Consider the following 21,043-nt stretch of genomic DNA (forward strand, 5'->3'; position numbering starts at 1 on the left):
TGATGGCGCAGGAGCAACGGATCCCATGGGTAATTAGTTTCATGGAATTTAAATAAGTATCCTTGACCACTCCTTAACCCCTGCATTTCTAGAAACATCCAAAAAGCAAGACAGGTTCTCTTACCACACTTCACAGTCATCTATAGCATTTGGTACACAGAGTCAGAAACCATCTTTTTCCAACCCTTGCTAAAATTCTGATCTTGTACATATCTGACCTAGATTTCAAAGACTGGCGGCAGGGGACCATTTAAGCTGCCCTGATGCCACCACTTGCCTTCTCAGTGTTCACACTGTGATTCCCAAGGGCTGTTCTACATCCTGTCCTCTGGTCTGTGGCCCATGTGGGCAGCGTTTCAGCTGCATGCCCAAACTGATGTCTCATGCTGAAGAACAGCCACTGATTTTGCTAGGGGAGGGGCTGAGATCTTCCTTCTTTCCTTCCTTCCCTTTCACTGGTTCCTTCTCTCAGAGACCCGCCTGCTCTCTGTCTGCAGGCATCTCTTCCAGCCTGCATCAGAGGCCTTTGGCCTCCCACAGTGCCGGCACTCCTTTCCTTCTGGCACCTCCCGCCAACACGAGACAATGCTGCCTGCTCTGTATTAGAGTTTTCTTTAGGAAATCCTCTGATTTTCCCAGAAAGCTCTGAGCTACTAAAGGGTGGCTGAGCTGAAGAAGTAACAATACACTTCTTTCTGACCTCACAGATAGACCAGCAAACCCTGGTGGCAGAAGCGACTAACGTAATAATGAGCTCCAGGCAAGTAACACCATTACCTCATTTATAGTTAGCAACAATACAATGGAAGTAAAAGAAAAAAAAAGATGGACTGCATCAAAAAGGCAAAGGAAAATAAACAAATTTATAGCAAATTTATACACACGTGTACAGCCTACTCCTACAGACCAGTGTTCTTGGTGTTCAGAACTCACGCACTGCGAGTCTGAGTCTAAATCAGGCCTTTCCCTCATCAGGGCTGAGAAGCCTTTGGCCAAATCACATGAAGTCACACCTCTTTGGAAAACAGCTCCAAAATTAGAAAGGCGAGTCTGGGTGAAACGGAAGGACCTATTTGCTCCCTCTTTTGTCTTATGTTGGGAGGGTCATGACAAAACGACTCCACAAAACGAGATCCAGGAGCAGGATTCCGTGCCGTTTCTTTGGTAAAGGAGATGAGTCTACATTGATTCCCTTGCATTTTCACAGGTCTCCCAACATCCAAAGGATACGCACATGTAAGACTGGTGGCTGGTGAGAGGGCAGTTTGAAGATGACTAGCAATAGTGGGTAAAAACGGGCACTAACGCAACTCTAACTGGGTTTCCTGCCCTTGGCCCTGGCCCCATCGTATGTCTCTACGAACAATGGAAAGAGCCTCTGTGTTTTCTCCTTTAAGCAGAGAAATTTGGCTAAACAAAGGTGAACTTTTTAAGCAACGGAGGCTGGGGATACAGGCGGGATGTACTTTTGAAGGAGGGGAAGAGGGCTGGGGGTACCATTATTCGCCTTCTTCTCCCGTTCACTGAAGGTGGCAGGTCAGGCAAGAGGAGTCTGAGACAGAGCAGTCCTGCCAAGTCTCCACCTCTAGGATGTACAGGCTCAGAGTAGTGATGTCCAAAAGCAACCTACGCTGGTGCCCAGCCTTTCACCTTGAACCCCAGCACAGCCCTCACACCGTGGCCATGGCCCTGCAGCAAGGCCCAGGGCCTCCAGCTTCCTTGTGCCTATGGCCTGGTTTCTAAGAGAGCCAGCCTGGGCCTGGGGCCACGCCAGCACGGTGCCCCAACCCACACTTGACACTATCAGGAATGTACGTTTCCGGATCATGCAAAGTGGAGCAGCAATTTCAAAGCAGTGCTCAAGTCTCTCTGTGGGTTCTAAGAGGAGAGAAGAGCAGACACCAGGACAACGCGGGGTTGGGGGTAGGGAGAGAGCACAGGGGCAGCAGGAGGCAGAGCAGAGCTCCTGTGAAGTACCCTTTTACACTAGCAGGAAGATCTCTACTTTGAAATGATTTAGCAAAATTTTCGAGGGCCTCCTGTGTGCTGTAATCCACAAGTGCCTCAGTTCCTGAGGTCTGGAGGGCAAGGACTCAGGGCCCGTCTTTAAGCACCCTGCATAGAGAAGAACGTTCACCACTTTGGAATAATAGACCTGCCTAGCTGACCTTTGCACTGCCCAGTCAAATTTGGTCCCTAGATTGTAAAAAGTACCTGCAAACCAGTATTTGGGGCCAAAGAAACACTATTAAGAGCTGCACTTGAAAGACATGCTTGGGGGTGCTTTGGGACTCTTGGAGGCTTATCAACGAGATGAGTGGTGTGAGGCCAAAGAAGCAGGAAGAATGAAGCCAAACAGGATTTTGGGCTTTTCTTTTACAAAGACTGCTACTGTGCTTTTTTTTTTTAATCTTGAAAAATAACAATTTTCCAAGGAAAGATTGGCCAAAAAAGAGACTCTATAGGCTCTGTGAACATCCAGGAGGTAAAAAAAAAGCCAAGAGAATGAATAATACCTATGAACATATTATTAATGGTTATTGAAAGATTGAACTGTTAATACTATAATTATAAAATACACTTCAGTATTAGATATAAGAACAAGGGATATTTACACTAAGAGCATGACCTAGAATGAGAAAAGCAACCATTGAGAGGGGTATGCCAAGCTTTCACTTATTACCCTACATCTTGATAATCTACAAGCAATGAGGAGGTCCTGGTGGGACAGTTCAAGGTATCAGTCTCTGCTCCCATGCCATGCTCTTCCTTCCCACCCTTCTCGTCCACTGTGTGCCCTCTGTGGAAGGTTCCTATCCTCCACATCTTCATATCTTCACATGGGCACATCTCTCCAATCCTTCAAAGGCTATTTCAAATTCCCCCCAATCTTGCTGGCTACATAGTACATCTTAATTTGAACAAATTTTACAACATATAGCACCATCTACCTGGCATTATATTTGCATTTATTTATACATATAATAATAATAATAGTAAATAATTACAGCTAACATTTATTATGTTTTACTGTGTGTCATGCACTATAAATACCAGCTAAGTGTTCTATATGCTTTCTTTTCATTAAAACCCATTACAACTTTATGGGGTTAATATTATTATTATGCCCATTTAAAAAATGTAGACATTGTGATCCTGAGAGAGATGGTGAAATGACTAGTCTAAGAGGTTACTGAGTTAGAAATGGGTAGATCTGGGATTCTAATAGTGCAAAAGCTCTCTGAAGAAAATGCAAATTAAAACCACCATGAGATACCACTGTTCACTTATTAAAGTGATCAAAATAGAAAAAAAATTGATAATACCAAGTGCTGTCAAGAATATGGAGTAATTAGGGGCCGGCCCCATGGCTGAGTCGTTAAGTTTGTGCACTCTGCCTTAGCGGCCCAGGATTTCACCAGTTTGAATCCTGGGCACAGACATGGCACCACTCACCAAGCCATGCTGAGGCAGCGTCCCACATGCCACAACTAGAAGGACCCACAACTAAAAAATACACAGCTATGTACCGGAGGGCTTTGGGAGAAAAGAGGAAAAAAAACAGATTATGGAGTAATTAGAACTCTCATATATTACTGGGGAGGGTGTAAAATGGTACAGTCATTTTGCAAAAGATTTTAGCAATTTATTATAAATTTAACAAAAATACCACAGATGACCCAGTAATTCCATGCCTAAGTAGTTATATCCATGAGAAATGAAGACATATGTCCACCCACAAAAAACTCATATGTAAATATTTAGAGCAGCTTTATTCATAATTGCCCAAACTTAGAAAAAACCCAGATGTCTATCAACTAATGAATGGATTAACACATTATGGCCCATCAAATGGAATACTATTTAGAACAAAAGAGAATAAACTAGTAACACATGCAACAGCATGGACGAAGCTCAAATGCATTCTGCTAAGTGAAAGAAAGTCTACACACTGCATGATTCCATTTACATACATTCTGGAAAAGGCAAAACTGTTGGAAAGGAAGACTTTCTTTGCTTTGTTGCCTGAGTCTGGGCCTGAGGAGCTGACTCTAAGGACCATGGGATGACCGTTTAGAGCAATGGAAACATTCTCTATCTTGATTGTGGTGGTAGTGAACGACTGTCTACATTTGCCAAGACTCAACTGTAAGCCCAAAAGGGTAAATTTTATTGTATGTAAATTATACAACAAACTTGACATTAAAAAAAGTTCCCTGAAGACAGGATCATGGATGTTAAGCCCTTTTTAGTCAAAAGTTTCTACACTATTTTTGACCAGATCTATCAATTGAGCTAACTAGTAAACAGAAGAATAAGCTAATCTGAACTTTAGATCTATTCCTTTTCCCTACTGATCTTTGGCAGACAAATTAGTGAGGAAAAAAATAACCAACAAAAGACGACCAATCAGGAGGAGAAGCCAAAAGTAGAGATGGTCTACAAATGCTGAATGACCTCAAGTTCACCAGACAGGTAAAGACTGGTACCAACCTTAGTATGTTTCTTGATCTTCTGTTCAAAGATCTCAGTTTTACTAGAAGTTGAGGCTGCCTTCTCATTATCATCATCTGATAGAAAACACTTCCATGTGCTTTAAAAAAAATGAAAAATAAATGTCAAAACTTAAAGTGCTTGGAACAGTGAATATAATAAAACAAAGTATTTTTATAATAAGAAAAGTATTTTTTAAATAATAAAGCAACGCGTTTTTCAGCACCAATGGTGCAGAACTGTGTGAAAAGCAGGAGTCACCCACACACCTAGGGAGCCAATAACGAGATACAGTGTGATGTTAATGCCTGTCGGCCTCCCTAGGGTTACACAACTGGCCCCTGGAGCCGCCGCTATATCAGATGCTGCGACAGCACCACGGCTGCCAGATCATAAAGGGGAAAAGGGAGTTTAAAAAGCATGTCTGACGCCAGGTAGAACCAACTGCCTCCCGGATCCAAACTCCTTTCTCTTCCAAGAAGGTGGGACTGGCGCTGCCAGGGCAGCAGCAATGCTGTGTGCCCTAAATCATCAAACAAGGAGCTGGATGTCTGAGAAGCAAAGGGGAGTTTCAAATCTGTCAGGCTCTGAGTCCCACGAGGCAAAGACTATATCTGTCTTACTCTCCCTTCTCATTATCTAGCACAGTGCCTGGTCACTGAACATATTAACAGACGCTCAGTATTTCTGAAAGGCAACCTGGCATGTATATCGCAATCTGAAACGTCTGAGCCCTTTAACCCAGCAACAGGCAGTCTCTGAAGTAGCCTGTTCTGTTGATTCTGTGCAGGCACAGGGATCAGCCCAGTGCTCGATGAGAAGGAACGGACGCAGGGCCCTCACACTTCCCAATTTCCTACAGGAGAGTCTCACAGGTGCTGCCAAGAAAACAAGCACTTAGATAAAAAGGACTAAGATTTTAATATCAAATGACATATTTTTTATAACGTGAATTCTAGTGAAAAATGTTAAGCCTATTTGAATATAGCTATCTTCCTTGATGCATCTTCTGTTTGTTTCATCTTTAAGGAAAGTTAGGAAAGTAACACATCAGGGCTGTACCTCTTCTGGACACTGAAGGGTCCACTTCCACACCTTTTTCATAAGGGGTGCCGCCATTCAAGAAGAGTTCGTAAGTTCTACGAAAGACAAACACACCAAGACATTAAATATTATGGACATTTTCAAACACTGGAGTCAGTCGTGAAGTATTTTTTAGCACAGATACAGTCACAGACATTTTATCTATGTCTCATTGGTAAATGAGAATGAAAGCTGCTGACTGCTCCGTGAGGTATTATCTCAGTAAATAAACAGTCCCCTTCTTTCTTTTTTTTTTTTTAAAGATTTTTATTTTTTCCTTTTTCTCCCCAACTCCCCCCCCGCCCCCGGTACATAGTTGTATATTCTTCGTTGTGGGTCCTTCTAGTTGTGGCATGTGGGACGCTGCCTCAGCGTGGTTTGATGAGCAGTGCCAGGTCCACACCCAGGATTCGAACCAAGGAAACACTGGGCCGCCTGCAGCGGAGCGTGCAAACTTAACCACTTGGCCATGGGGCCAGCCCCCTGTCCCCTTCTTTCTTAACTCTGAACTGTAGACAATACATTTTTCCATGTTAAAATGAGAAAGATTAGTTGATGTCATTAAAGTGTTTTGATTTGCGTTAATGAGAAATTTATGATTTTTTTAATGTATTTTTCAAATGTTTTGAATCACCATTTGAAATAAAGCTATATGAATTTATATCATTTTTAAGATATAAAAGTAACATATAGATTATTGTAAAAAGTTTGAATGGCATAGAAATGCTAAGTTAAAAAATGAAAAATCCTTCCCCATTCCTCCCCCCAGTTTGGTAAGCTCCCTGTCCTATCTTTTTCTATGCGAATGCAAACAGATATCTACATACAGTAAATCTCAATACTAGCATATTGATGGTTGCATACTACCCAAGTGTAGAAAATAGAAGGTAAAGGCCTCTCTAATCCCCCTGTGCCCCCTCCCCAGCTCTGCTCCTCAGAGGCAACTCCTGGGAACAGTTCATAGATCCCATCCACACACGCACACAAATACAACTTGTCATGAACAAACGTAGAGTCACAGAATACATACTATTCTGCAACTTGCTTTTTTCATATAATAATATACATTGGAGATGTTTCTGAATCAATACATAGGCCTCCACCTCATTTAAAAATTAGCTGTGACTTCACTTTCAGAAAGATGGAATAGACTTTTCCCTCTCACTAGGTAAAACTATAAACCCTGAACATTATTAAAAATAAACAAACAAAAATCACAAGAAGCCTGGGCTTCTATATCCATTTGGGAGGAAGGAGGTACCCTCCCCCTTCGACTGGGGTGACGTCAGAGGAGGACTAGTGGAATCAGGACTTTCACCTCGGCGTGTGTTAAGGAGGCCATACCCACCCTGGGTTTAATTAGAAGCCACGGGAGTCAGGAGCATTATCAGAATTAATCCTCACAATAACCCTTTAAGGTACGAACTATCATAATTCCCCATTTTAAATATGGGGAAAATTGAGGCTTGGAGACATTAAGGAATCTGCTTACAATTACAGAGAACCAGGACTAGAGCCCTAATTTTATAATTCCAAACCTAGGATCTTATTCACCATCCTATTGACTGCCCATTTGTATCTCTTCTGTGAATTTCTTGTTTATATGCTAGATTTAGATTTTTTGTGTGTACCCATTTAAAAATTTGGATTGTCTTTTTCTCATTCATTTTTGAGAGCTCTTTTCATATTAGAAATAATAATCTTCTGACTGTTATGTATATATTGCAAATATTTGCTACCAGTCTGCCTTTTGGTCTTAAATTTTATATTTGTTTACACTGGCTGCCACTACAATTTCAGGGTATCACCTACAGAAGAAAGGCGGAGTCCCAGGGGACCTGGGGACCCCGGACTCAGCTCTCTTCCTCTTTGGAGAGAATGTACTCTGTTTCAGCACTGCAAAAAGTGCTAACACCACAGAAGATCACTGAGAGACTATTCTCAGCAGACAGCTGCTGCACACATCTTTTAAAATCCCTGTTCTGCCTGTGGCACTGCTTCCTCCCCAGGATGAGACTGCGCACGCTGTCTTCATACACCGCCTCAAAGAACACCAACAGTCAAGGCCCTCTTGCAAAAGTGACTGAAACGCTAACAGGACACACACTGCAAACCTGAGGGATCCAGCATCTAAAAAGTAAACTTCTACAAAATTACTCATTTGGAAAGCATACATAGCCAACTTACTTTGCTGGAATAGGAATTCCACTGGCATCAAAAAGTTTAAGGAACACCCAGCCACAACTTAATTCTCCTCTTTCACCAGTTGACTAGAAAATAAAAAGGTATATGAAAGTTAATAGTTGAACCTGTCAAATTTATAAGCACATACCAAGTCCTTTTAAAGGAACAAAATTAGTATTCACCTTTAGAACTAAAAAATTCTTCACAAGAAAAGAAAGGGAAACACGGTGGAGTCCCATGTGACTTGCCGATCAGATGGTAAAGGCAGTATGTAGAGTGAAAATCCTATCTTGTCAAATTGCTGTCGAAAATCCCCTAAACCTGATGACATGGCAACTGCTGCTATTGCTTCCTGAGTGATACAAACGTTTTGTGGAATGATCTCGAACCACATCAACACTACATGGGATTATGAAGCCTTGTCTCACTGAGAGGGAAAGCATGAATTAAACCATTCAAGGGGCTTTTTGCTCAGAACTTTACCCCCACTGTCAACTGCCAAAGGCCACTGGGACTCACGTGGGGGACCTGCTCCCCTCTCCTACCCTACCCACCCACAACACATACGGATGAATTTGCTTCAAAGACATGAAAGGATGGCACAATACCATTAATGTGATAACAACTGGCTCTCTGGGTTACCTCGAGGCCAAGCATATGCACAAGTCTACCTACCAAGATATTGCTTGAATGTGGGGACATTTAACTATCACAGACCTACACATAAATTCATCCAAATTTCTGGTGTTCTCTATGAAAATTACCACTCTGACAGGTCCCTTAATTAGAAGCCTCAGCCATAAGGTTGGGTGCACCAAGAGATTAAAATTCTATTACCCATAAAAACCTCAATTATTTTACTTGTAAATACAGACTTTTTTTTTAAAAAAAGGCTTCCTTTTAACTGATCCATTAGAAAGCTTTGTCTTTCAACTGACATACATTGCGAATATAAGAAATTCCAAGCTCAAATAATATTCCAAGATCTGGAGATGAAGAATTGGATCTGATAAAACAATCACCATCAAGCAAGCAGGGCAAGATGCCAGTAACCTGAAACAAGAAAGAAACTAAAGTTACTAATAAAAACTACAAATGGGAGGGAGGTTTCAGCTCTATTCACCCGTAAATGGTTTATGCCTTTGCATGATAGTAAAGGTCTTTTAAAGGAAACAGAAAGCAGATGGATCGGACTCATCCATACCAATGATTTAAAATTAAAAAAATTAACTTTTGTGTTAAAGGGAAATAGCTTTACCTTCACTTCCTCTTTGCTTAGAGTAGAGGCTGCCATGAAACAAGCACTGTGCCCAGGCTCCCAGAGGTGTTACAAAAACAGGATGTATATACAATACGACATTTATATTAACTACTGTTTTTTGTAAACAGAACTAAAATTAAAGGCTGCATACACACATTTGCTCAACTTTCCCGATGTGTGCCTTGTAAATTTTCCTTTCCCTTCCCTTTTGCTTATTCCATTCCCTTTCCATGGACAACTGCATCACTCTTTCCTGTCTATAAAATTCTACCCATCCTTCAAGGTCTAGCCCCTCTTCTACAAAACCTTCCCTGAGCCTAAGGACCAGAATTCGCCTCACCTTCCTCTGTGCTGTGACAGCACTTGGAGTCCCATGACCATTACATTCTGCCTTTGTGATAGTCATCAACAATATCCACCCCATAGAGCTACGCTAAGGATTAAGTGAGGTAATGCACATAAGGGCCTACACAGTGCCTGGCACAGGGTCAGAGTTCCATAAACAGAGGATATTGCTATGACACGTGTATACGTTTCTTCCCTGCTAACATGTAAGTTCCCGCAATACCCAGGAAGAAGGCCTTGCACCTAACAGATGCTTCGTTTCATTCAACAAAGGCACACATACTTACTAGTTATCCCTCCAAACAGTTCATCTTTATATTCAGGAAAACATCAGAAAATTCTTCCCTAAACTCTGTACATACAGAGAGATGCAATATCAGAATTGTGTGAAAACATAAGCAGAAGAGTGCTCAGAAGATCAAACCGGACTTTTAGGAGTTGTGTGATAGACAAGCAGGGATAGATGCAACACACAAGCGAGGCGGCTGGGCCTCCTCCACATCCACTGCCCTCTCATTGAACCTCTATCTTGCTTTAAGATCTTTTGACGCAATAAGAGGAAGGTTAACGAATGGTGCAGTGACACAAGGAAGTTAGTTGTGGTAGGGAAATAAATACTAAAGTAATGAAACCTTGGAGGCAGGAAAAAAGGTAAGGTAAAATAAACTACAGACAATTATATTATCAAAAGAACATAAAGGTATCTTTGTCTTCACTGGCATCTATGTAATACTGAGTCAGTGGTTTGAAAGCCTAACCCCATTCCAGTCTTTTCTGTTCCCAAGTCTTGACAGTATTTGGGTGTAATGTGCCAGGCCCCTAGGTGTCACCCTTGATTTTATCTGAAGAAAGCACAGTTCACATTAGCACTGTTGGACATTTCGTTTTTGAAAAACACTTCCTAAATTTAACTTTTTCTTTTCATTTTTCATCAAAGGGCGTTTTCTAAAATTGAACCCTGAAATCCACTGAATGAGATGATTCATAGGAATTATTACTTTGGTGAGTCAGAAGCATGAGTAATTTTTATCAAAGTCTTCAAAGAACTTTAAAGAATCTAAAGATTCAAATCTGGTGCCATATATTCTGTGCATAACATAAATACATTATTTCAGGAATACACTTGACAGCCTCATTTTAGAAATTAATTGTATTAACATTTAACAGGTGAAAGAAGTTCATGTTTCATCCCATTCACGCAGCAGATTACTTACCTGGGGAGAAAAGGTCCAAGTTTTGGGCTTTTTAGGTTGCCATGTGGCTCTGACTGTATGAATGTTGCTCAGAACCTGAAATGAGATTTTCCCATCTGAAACCACGATCGAAGGTGTGTGAAGCACCACCCCTCCAGGTCCCAAAGAGTTACTGGTGGCTACACGGGGTGGAGCAGAGGGGGACGGGGCCTTTCACTTCTTACTTTGTGCAATTCTCTAATTGTTTTTCTTTGTACATCAAGTACACATATAACTTTTTAAATGATTGACACAAAACAAGTGTTACAGCGCTTATTAATAAAACAATGAAAGAACTGATGAAATGAATTCAGACTCAGATCTTTACACCAGTAATAAACTATATTAAGTAAAATACTTAACACCTGAGATCGGTTTACCAGAAAAGCAAGTGAAATTTCAGGTACAAATGACCTTTTAAGAAATGCGACCCATCAACGCATTTCATATGTAGTCCGTCACCCTGCCCCTAAGACAGACAATGCTAACAGCTCAGATACACAGGTAGTTTTCCTCAAGATCTCTAGGCCCATAAATTATATTCTTCCTACAATTTGATCTCTTATAAAATGCTATTGCAAGATGTTAATCCTACAATTTACATAAAACAATGAAATACAAAAGGAGCAAAAACTGTAAAGAAAAGTTCAAATTCTATAATGTTATGGCCAAAACTGACATCTCGCAAAGGACAGATAATACATTTTTATTTTAGATAAAAATATCTTAGTATAACACTTCTAAAAGTAAGCCTTAAAAATAATTAGAAATAATCCCAAACGTATCATATTAGGTCAAATTCAATTCACTGTCCTCTGCGGCCTTATTGGCAGGCAACTAGGAGTATCTCAAGGGCAGCCGAGTCGTTTCCACATAAGGAAAATCCCCATTACCTTCAACAACTAATATATATGAATTATTTAAACTCTTCCTAAAATAATATATATTCTCAACCTGGACTCTTGGAGGACAAATTTCTTCTGATTATTACCTGGTATTTAATGTAAAACTGCATTTTATTTATTCTAAGTTCCCTCTTGGTTTTTCAAGAAGTGCTTCCCACTTCTAACATCTAAGAAGTCCTTTGCAATCATCGAAACTGAGATCTTATATTATCTCTGCTTTTATCTTTTCAACTTGGAGAATGCTGATTTTGACTCAGGAGCAACTGCTTTAGATTCAGGAGTAAATTATTCCGCTTGGTAATTTTACATCTTTCTTGATTTATAGACTCTGAGAGCTGAAAGGACTTAGTCCAACCATTTCATTATACATTTGAGACAAATGCAGCCAGAGAGGGTGAGTGACTGGGTGAGAATAATTCTGTTTTCTGTACAAAACCAGAACACACAGGATAAAGTAATCAAGAATTCAAAAACTTCAGAGATTTTTTCATTTAGCAAACTGCATTAAGAATGCATGAGGACTTCTGCTTAAGATGAATTTCTGCTTCAACACAGCTGCTCTGCCCCAAACATAAAGCCGTAATAGTTAAAAAGACAGAGTAGAACTCAAAAGTAAGATGAATATTTCAATAGGCCATAAATAGAAGAGATAAGCAAAGGAGAGGGTGAGACTAAATCCAGGGGTCTCCTGGGCTCGTTGTCGAGAAGCAGGACGCGGTGGCAAGGAGATGGACTTGTATGTTACAGAGGCTAACGGTGCTCAATACATGATAGAGGAAGAGATGGCTTTACTGCTTAAAGTCAGCAGGGTGAGGAAAAAAAATGGTGACCAACCTTCCTCCTCAAAGGAAGTAGTGAGCCGAAGCAGGGAGAAGAAGAATATTTCCACTATCACAGAAAGGTCTATTGACATCGCTACTCCAGAATGTGAGACACTACACACGACAACTGATCCAGTTTCTTCAACAAGAAAATGGCACAAAAATTAAAAGGTGAGAGAAGGGGGACTGCTAGATTAAAAGACACTTAAGATACACAACAACCAAATGCGATGTGTGGACCTTGTATGGATCCTGATTCAAACAAAACAACTACAAAAAGAATTTTTTAAACATTAGGGAAATCTGAATATGGACTGGGTATTAGATGAAAAACACAGAATGATTCTTAATATTGCAGGGTGTGATAACGGTGGTTATACGAGGAAACTGACTATGTAAGAAAATGTCAGTATTTTTATAAATGTAGATGCACACATGCAGGACTAAAAGGAAATGCTAGAAGTTTTCACTACAGCATTTTTACAAAAACTGAAGGAAAACATTGGGGATAGATTAGCCAGTTTAGCAAACTCTTGATAATTATACTATTCTCTCTACTTCTGTGAATGTTTGAAAAGTTTCAAGATAAAAATTTGATTTCTAAATGAAAAGACAAGAGCAGATCAGCAATAACCATGTCAACCTATTATCACCATGACTTCATGTTTTACTACATTCTAAAGTCATAATACCAAATGCGTTACTCATATTTACATTTGGATGCAGTGATCCAGTGCCCTGCAAGAGAACTCGATTAGAAGTTTCTGTGATGATGGACATGTGCTGGGCGTGCTATCCAACATGGCAGCCATCAGCCCAATTTGGCTGTCGTGCATTTGAAACGTAGTTAATGACACTGAGGAACTAAATTTTAAATTTTATTTAATTTTAACTAAGTTTTTAATTGATATTAACTTAAAATTATTTTAAATTTAATTTAAATAAATAATTACTTAAATTTAAATAGCTGCATTCAGCTAGTAGCTACCGTACTTGAGTGCTGGACAATGATTCAATTTGCAATAAATATGATTGTACATTTATCTGAAAATAAAAATGAAAACAAGGTATTTATGTTTAAATTTAACAAAATGCATGTAAGACTTTTATGTAGAAAATTATGAACATTATGATAAAATAAAAATAAAGACATAATAAATGGAAAGATCATACCATATGTTTAAGGGCTACAAGACTTAAGATTGTAAAGACTCTAGTAACACTAATCTATAAACTCAATGCAATTCTACTAAAAATTCCAACATGGTTCTTCATGTAATTTAACAAGCTGATGCTAAAATTCATATGGAAAAGCAAAGGATTTAGGTTAGTTAAGAATAATTTACATAGAAAGCAAACTGAAGGGATTTGCCATTTTACAAAGCCACAGTGATTAAGACCGGTATTGATCCAGGGAAGGACAAACACACCAACTGATCAGAACAGAGACAGAACCAGATCCACAGACAGATGAACACTTGTTCCATGACAGAGCCTATTGCAAGTCATGGGGAAAGGACAAATTCTTCAATAAATGTTATTGGGATAATTGCTATAAATAGGAATGGAATGGAAATAAATGGAATAAATGGGAATAAACAGAAAAAATACAATAAAATCCCTTCTTTACAGAATACACAGAAATAAATCTTAAGTAGATTCAATACCAAACGAAGAGAAATACTTAGAAGAATATATAAGAGAATATCTTTGTGATCCTGACACAGGGAAGGATTTCTTAAGTAAGACGTAAAAATCATAAACCATAAGTGAAAAGATTGATACACCTAACCACTTTAAAATTTAAAACTTCTGTTCTTTGAAAGTCAGCATAAACAAACTTAAAAGACAACCCACAGACTTGGAGATGTTTGGAAAGCAAATAACCAATAAAATGTCCAGTATTTATTAAGAATTACAAATCAATTATATACGTAAAGTAATATTGTTATATTAAATTCTACGAAATTTGAAAATCCAAATAAAAATTTTAAATCTACAAAAATCCAAAGAAAAATGAGCAAAAGATATGAAGCACAATTCATAATGGAGGAAACTAATTGGCCAATCAACATATGAAAAGATATTAAAAAACCCGTTAGTAATCAGGGAAATGAAAATCAAAATGACAATGAGATTCCACTTCATACCCAAAATATTAGTAAGATAATACTGGGCATTAGTTAGGATGTGGAGAAATGGGGGCCGTCATACACTGCTAGTGGCAGTACAAACTGGAAGAAGCCCTTAGAAGGGTAATTTGGCATTATCTAAAACAGTTGAAGATGTACACACTCCACCAGCAATCTACTCCCTAGTATATATTCTAAAGACTTGTCTCACGTGGACACAAACATATACAAGAATGTTCATTGAAAGTCTATAACATGGATAAATGTTCCTCAACAGAATAATGGATAAACACACTGTGGTATATCCATATTATGGAATATCATTCAACAGTTAAAAAGAATGATCAACAACAAAATCTGTCAACTTGGATAAATCTCAAAAACATAATGTTGAGGGAAAAAAGAAAGTTGCAGAAGGATACAAGCATATGATACCATTTTGTAAAGCACGATAACATTAAAAATTATGCTGTACAAAATTAATAAAGTTTAGGATAATGATTACCTATATAGAGGAAGGAAAGAAATGGGATGGGGCAGGGGTACATTGGGGATTTCAATCATATTTGCAGCACTTATTTTTAAATTAATAGACTTTACTTTTTAAGAAAAATTTTATGTTTACAGAAAACTTAAGCAAGTACTTATTTTTTGTTTTTTTTCTTTCTGCTTTTTCTCCCCAAATCTCCCCAGTATATAGTTGTATATTTTAGTTGTGGATCCTTCTAGTTGCAGTACGTGGGACGCCGCCTCAACGTGGCCTGATGAGTGGTGCCATATCCACGCCCAGGATCCAAACCAGAGAAACCCTGGGCTGCCGTAGCGGAGCGTGCGAACTTAACCACTCAGCCACGGGGCTGGCCCCTATTTTTTATTTTTAAAAAAGTCAGAAGTACATATTGCAAACTGGGAGCCTTCAACAGAACAAGGCGATAAGGCTATGGGTATCTGATATGTTATTCTCTGCATGTTTCTGTGTATTTGAAATAGTTCATAATTTAAAAACATTGCTAATTCCAATAAAAATCAGATTGAGGTATAAAATATATATAAAAGGAAAAGAATAAACAAATTGGAATATTGTAATATTCTAAGATAAGAAATATTCTAAATGTGACATTTAGGTTTGTTTTCTATTTCTTATTATTGGCAAAATGGATATGTAATTATTTGACGTATTACTTCTTAATGAGTTTTTAAGGATTTTCAATTAATTTTTAAAAGAGTGAAACATACAATGTTGGTTAATTATGAAATGTGTCAAACACACCAGACAAATTAAAACAAACTCCCTTATGCTCATCATCTAGATTCTATCCCTGACATTTTACTATACCGGTTTATCACATATATCATCTATACACCCACCAATTCACCTTATTTTTTGATGCACTGCAAACTTGTAAACATTTGTAAACTTTTCCCTAAATATATTAGCATGCATATCATTAACCATAGTTCCTTATTTGTTCACAGTTTTCCTTTTCTGATGTAAAATTTAATATAATGAAATTCACAAACCTTATTTTTATCTTATATGTAATGTCCAGAGTGGAGAGAGAAAAGTGGGCTGTGTAGGGATCACAGGTCCTGAAGAAGACACAATGAGTGCTGTCAGTGGAGGCCAGTGAGGAGCCTGAACTCCCACCAGGGCCCGAAAGTAAGGAGGCACACCTGCCCCAGGGGTGTGAACAGAGGCCAAGGGGGGAACCAGCACGTCCAGCCTCACCTGCGGCAGTGAGGGAGCACCCGCCTTCCCCTGCCAGCATGCTGTCAGAGTCCTGTTCAAACAGAAGCTTAAATAAGATCCGGGGACTCTTAACACCCAAAATGTCTGGGATACAGTAAAAACTCACTCATTATACCAAGAACCAGGAAAATCTCAACTTGGAGGAGAAAAGACAATCAACAGACACCAACACTGAGACGACACAGAATTATCTGACAAGCATTTTAAAGTAGCCATTTAAAAAGGCTTCAATAAGCAACTATGAACATTCTTGAAACAAATTTAAAATATACAAAGAAATACAAAGTCTCAAAAGAGAAATAAGGAAATTTCAACAAAGAAATGAAAGATATAAAGAAGAATCTAAGGGAAATTTTAGAATTGAAAACTAAAATAACCAAGATAAAAAAAAACAGACAGTGGATAGACTCAGCCACAGAATAGAAAAGAGAGAAAAGAATCAGTGAACTTGAAGATAAGAAAATAGAAATTATGCAATCTGAACAACTGAGATAAAATAGATGGGAAAAAATGAACAGAGCCTCAGGAACCTGTGAGATTACAACAAAAGATCTAAGATTCATGTCATCAGAGTCCCAGAGGAGAGGAGAGTTTGGGAGCTGGAAAAGTATTCTGGAAAATAATGACTGAAAAAACCCCAGATTTGGCAAAAGACATAAACCTACAATTTAAGAAGCTGAGCAAATCCCAAACAGGATGAACCCAAGAAATCCATGACCAAGTACATCATAAGCTTCTAAAAACTAAACACAAATATCTTCAAGGCAGCGAGAGAGAAACAAGCCCTAGATTTACCAATGGGGGAAGGTCAGGTCCAATGACAGCGGATTTCTCATCAGACTCCACAGAAACCAGAAAAAAGTGGCACAGTATTTTTCAAGTACTAAAAGAAAAGAATCACCAACTCAGAATTCTCTATCTAGTGAAGATATCCCTTAGGAATGAAAGGGAAAGAGAGATTCTCCGATAAAAAAAAAAACTAAGAGAATTTGTAGCCAGTAGAGCTACCCTGAAAGAATGGTTAAAGGAAATTCTTTAAACAGAAAGGAAATGATAAAAGAAGGACTCATAACACTAGGAATGAAGGAAGAACAATGGAAAGAGTAAAAATACAGGTAAATATGATCGATTTTTCACCTGGGTTTTCTAAATTATGCTTGACGGTTGAAGCAAAATTCTAATAATGTGTGATGTGATTCTCAATGCCTGCAGAAGAAATATTTAAGACAATTATATTACAAAGGAGGGAGGATAAAGAGAATTAACGGGAGGTAAGGTTTCTATATGTCACTCAAACTGGAATGTTGACACCAGTACTGTGGCAAGTTAGGTATGTATAAAATAATACCTAGAGTCACCACTAAAAAAGCTGTACAGAGACCACTCAACAAAACCCTACAGACCATCCAGAAAGGAGCTCTAAAGAAGGTTCGGGTAACACACAGGAAGGCAGGAAAAAGAAAACAGAGGAATGAAAAGGAAAGGGAATAAGAGAAAAAAACACAGCAGACTACAGATTTAAGACTCCCCTCTAGCATCTGCCTGCTTTTGGATGCTTTCCAGTGCTTTCAGGTAGTTGCTTTTTGTGTATTACCCAAAATTTACCATTGTCATCATGGGGCAAGTTGTTCTCAGAGGAGCTTACTCAGACATTATTGGGCGTGGTGTCTCATTAATTAGTTTTAATAACAACACTTTTTATTTATAACTAGGCTTAGATTTATTAAAGAAGTATTCTTAAGTAAATAGCATCAGTATTTGTGTAACTATTTTTTTCCTGCTTTTTCTCGCCAAACCCCCCCAGTACACAGTTGTATATTTTCTTTAGTTGTGGGTCGTTCTAGTTGTGGCATATGGGACGCCACCTCAACACGGCCTAATGACAACACGGTGCCATGTCCGTGCCCAGGATCCGAACTGGCGAAACCCTGGGCCGCCGAAGCGGAGCGCGCAAACTTAACCAGTCAGTCATGGGGCCAGCCCCTTGTCAAACTATTAAATATGTTCTATAACTCCTCAATTTGAAATTTTTTCTTGATTAATTTTTTATTGATATAATTTACACATGACATTGTATAAGACTAAGGTGTGCAACAGGTTGATTTGATACATTTATATACTGCAATATGATCACCACCATAACGTTAGCCAACACCTCTGTCCTGTCACATAATCATTTTTTTGTGGTAAGAACATTTAAGATCTAGTCTCTTAGCAATTTTGAAGAATATAATACACTATTGTTGCCTATAGTCACTATGCTGTGCTGCTTTTCTCATTATGAAGTGACCCTCTTTATTTCTCTAAGACTCCTTGTTTGAAAGCTACTATTTCTGATATTAACATAGCTTACAAAAGTTTTATTACGTTTGGTGTTTGCCTGGTATATCTCGTGGATGAGATATCATTAACCTGTCAGTGTCCTTTTTTTAGAATAGGAAAGCTCTCTTTTTTTTTTATTACATAAGTTTCAGGTGTACAGCATTATAATTCGACATCTGTATACACTATAAAGTGATCACCACCACAAGTCTAGTTACCATCCACCACCACACAGTTGACCCTCCTGACCCATTTCACCCACCTCGCAACCCACATCCCTTTTGGTAACCACTAATCTGTTCTCTGTGTCTATGAGTTTGTTTTTGTTTTATTTTGTTTGTACATTTGTTTTGATTTTTTAGATTCCACATGAGTGAAATTATATGGCATCTGTCTTTCTCCATCTGACTTATTCCACTTAGTATAATACCCTCAAGGTCCATCCACATTGTTGTAAATGGAAAGATTTCATTCTTTTTTATGACTGAGAAGCACTCCATTGTGTATTTACACCACATCTTCTTTATCCCTTCATCCATCAATGGACACTTAGGATGTCCATATCTTGGCTATTGTAAATAATGCTGCAATGAACATAGGGGTGCAGACATCTTTCCAAATTAGTGTTTTTGTGTTCTTAAGATAAATATCCAGAAGTGGAATAGCTGGATCTTACAGTAGTTCTATTCTTAATTTTTTGAAGAATCTCCATACTGTTTCTCATTTTGAAAAATTAACATAAATTAGTTTCATAAATTAACATCTATTATTTTTATATAAAATAATTTATAATATTTTGTTATGCTATTTAAAATAAAATTCCAATCTTTGTCTTAAGTTTTCATGTATGAGAACTGGGAGAGGTATAGCAAAAAGTATCAAACTAGATCTAAGGAAAAGAAGGCATTTCATCTTTTCTTGGTCACTGATGACACCTACTGGCTCATTTATGGCAGTGGCTTTGTGCAGAGTGTATAGAAGTGAGGGAGGGTCACTATAAAACCCCAAGTTCATTTATTTACTCCCAGTTCAGATGAAAGAAAGCAACTTTGCTCGTGCTGGGAGTTAGATGCACACTGTGAGCAAAGCTAGACCCACAAACTCCTCCAAGCCTGATCCAGTAACCGTGTTCCCTATCTCACTGACTGTCACCACCACCCCTCCAGATGTGGTCGTCAGAGACCAAGTGTCATGCTTGACACCCCACTCTCCTTCACCCTCCGTATTCAACCCATCACCAAACTGTGTTGGGTTTTACCTCCTAAATATCCCTCTAGCTATAGCTCTCATCTCCAACTCCACTTCCCTAATCTCATCATCTTTCATCTAGTTCCACTTATTATCTTCTATGTATCATTCTAAGTGCTTCACTTATATTAACTCATTTAATCCTCACATCAACCCTAAGAGACGTGCACCAGGTGAGGAAAGTGAGAGAAAGCAAGGTCAATTAACTAGGTCAGCATCCCATATGTGGCTGGTGGAGCCAGGGTTAATCCTAGGCAAGTTGGCTCCAGATTTTGTTTTCTTGAAGGTGACACTTGCTGCCTTTGACCACCACACTGTGATGTAGCCCCTAAATGGCCTACTCAGGTCCCCTCTAGTCTATCTCCAGAAAGGAGCCAGAGATCTTCCCAAAACATAAATCTAAATCATGTCACTCCCTCCAGTGACTTTTCCTGTTTCTAAGATAAAGACACAACTTCCTTCTGCCATGGCTTACAATGTCTTACACTGTATTCCTGCCTGCCCTCTCCCATTTCATCCCATCCTACACTTCCTCTTGTTCTCTGCACTTGCCACACTGACCTCCCACTTCCCAAGGCCTTTCCCAACAAGACTTTTGCCTGTGCTGGTCCTTTGGCCAGGTACACACTTCTCTTTTCTCTTCACCTTGTCAAGACCTAGTCACCCCTCCGATCTCAACTCAAGCATGACCTCCTCAGGAGGTTAAACTATCAATCTGAAAATTCTTTTCTAGTGCTATAAATTTCCCTCTGAGCAATGCTTTAGCTAACATCCCACAAATTCTATGTTGCATTTTTTCATTTTTTGTCCCGTTCAAAATATTTTCTAATTTCCCTTGAAATTTCCTTTTACCCCATTGATTATTTACAAATCTGTTGTTTAACTTCCAAGTATTTAAGGATTTTTCTAGTTATCTTTCTGTTACTGATTCCTAATTCAATTCTATGTGATCAAAAATGATACACTGTATGATTTCAATTCTTTTAAATCTGTTCAGGATCATCTATCTTGGTGAATGTTCCATGTGCACTGAAAACAATATGTATTTTACTATTTTTGGGTGCAGTATTGTACAAATGTCAATTAGATTCAGTTTGCTGACGGAGTTACTCAGTTCTTTTATATCCTCACTAATTTTCTGTCTACTTGTTTTACTGAGAGGGAATAATTATAATTGTGGCTTTGCTCATTTCTCCTTTCAGTTCTATCAATTTTCTCTTCGTATTTTGATGTTAGGTGTGTACACATTTAGGATTGTTACGTCTT

At 38.7% G+C, this 21,043-nt stretch overlaps 1 protein-coding gene across 6 annotated transcripts in view; it reads right to left on the bottom strand.

Annotated features, from left to right (window-relative positions):
- Nucleotides 1-21,043, bottom strand: part of NPHP1 (nephrocystin 1) — a 61,317-nt gene that overhangs the window by 11,821 nt on the left and 28,453 nt on the right. For 4 of the 6 annotated variants that reach the window (XM_014731027.3, XM_001494414.7, XM_070236159.1 and 1 more), the window contains 5 exons: nucleotides 10,582-10,656; nucleotides 8,704-8,814; nucleotides 7,765-7,847; nucleotides 5,557-5,633; nucleotides 4,495-4,594 (listed from right to left, as the gene is read on the bottom strand). In XM_014731027.3, the coding sequence (XP_014586513.2) occupies nucleotides 4,495-4,594; nucleotides 5,557-5,633; nucleotides 7,765-7,847; nucleotides 8,704-8,814; nucleotides 10,582-10,656 (446 nt within the window). Of the gene's footprint in view, nucleotides 1-4,494; nucleotides 4,595-5,556; nucleotides 5,634-7,764; nucleotides 7,848-8,703; nucleotides 8,815-10,125; nucleotides 10,210-10,581; nucleotides 10,657-21,043 lie in introns of all 6 variants that reach the window. The other 2 variants (XM_023618699.2, XM_023618700.2) reach the window with 1 other exon arrangement.

This window comes from Equus caballus, chromosome 15 (assembly GCF_041296265.1).
Source record: "Equus caballus isolate H_3958 breed thoroughbred chromosome 15, TB-T2T, whole genome shotgun sequence".
NCBI classification, from domain to species: Eukaryota; Metazoa; Chordata; class Mammalia; order Perissodactyla; family Equidae; genus Equus; species Equus caballus.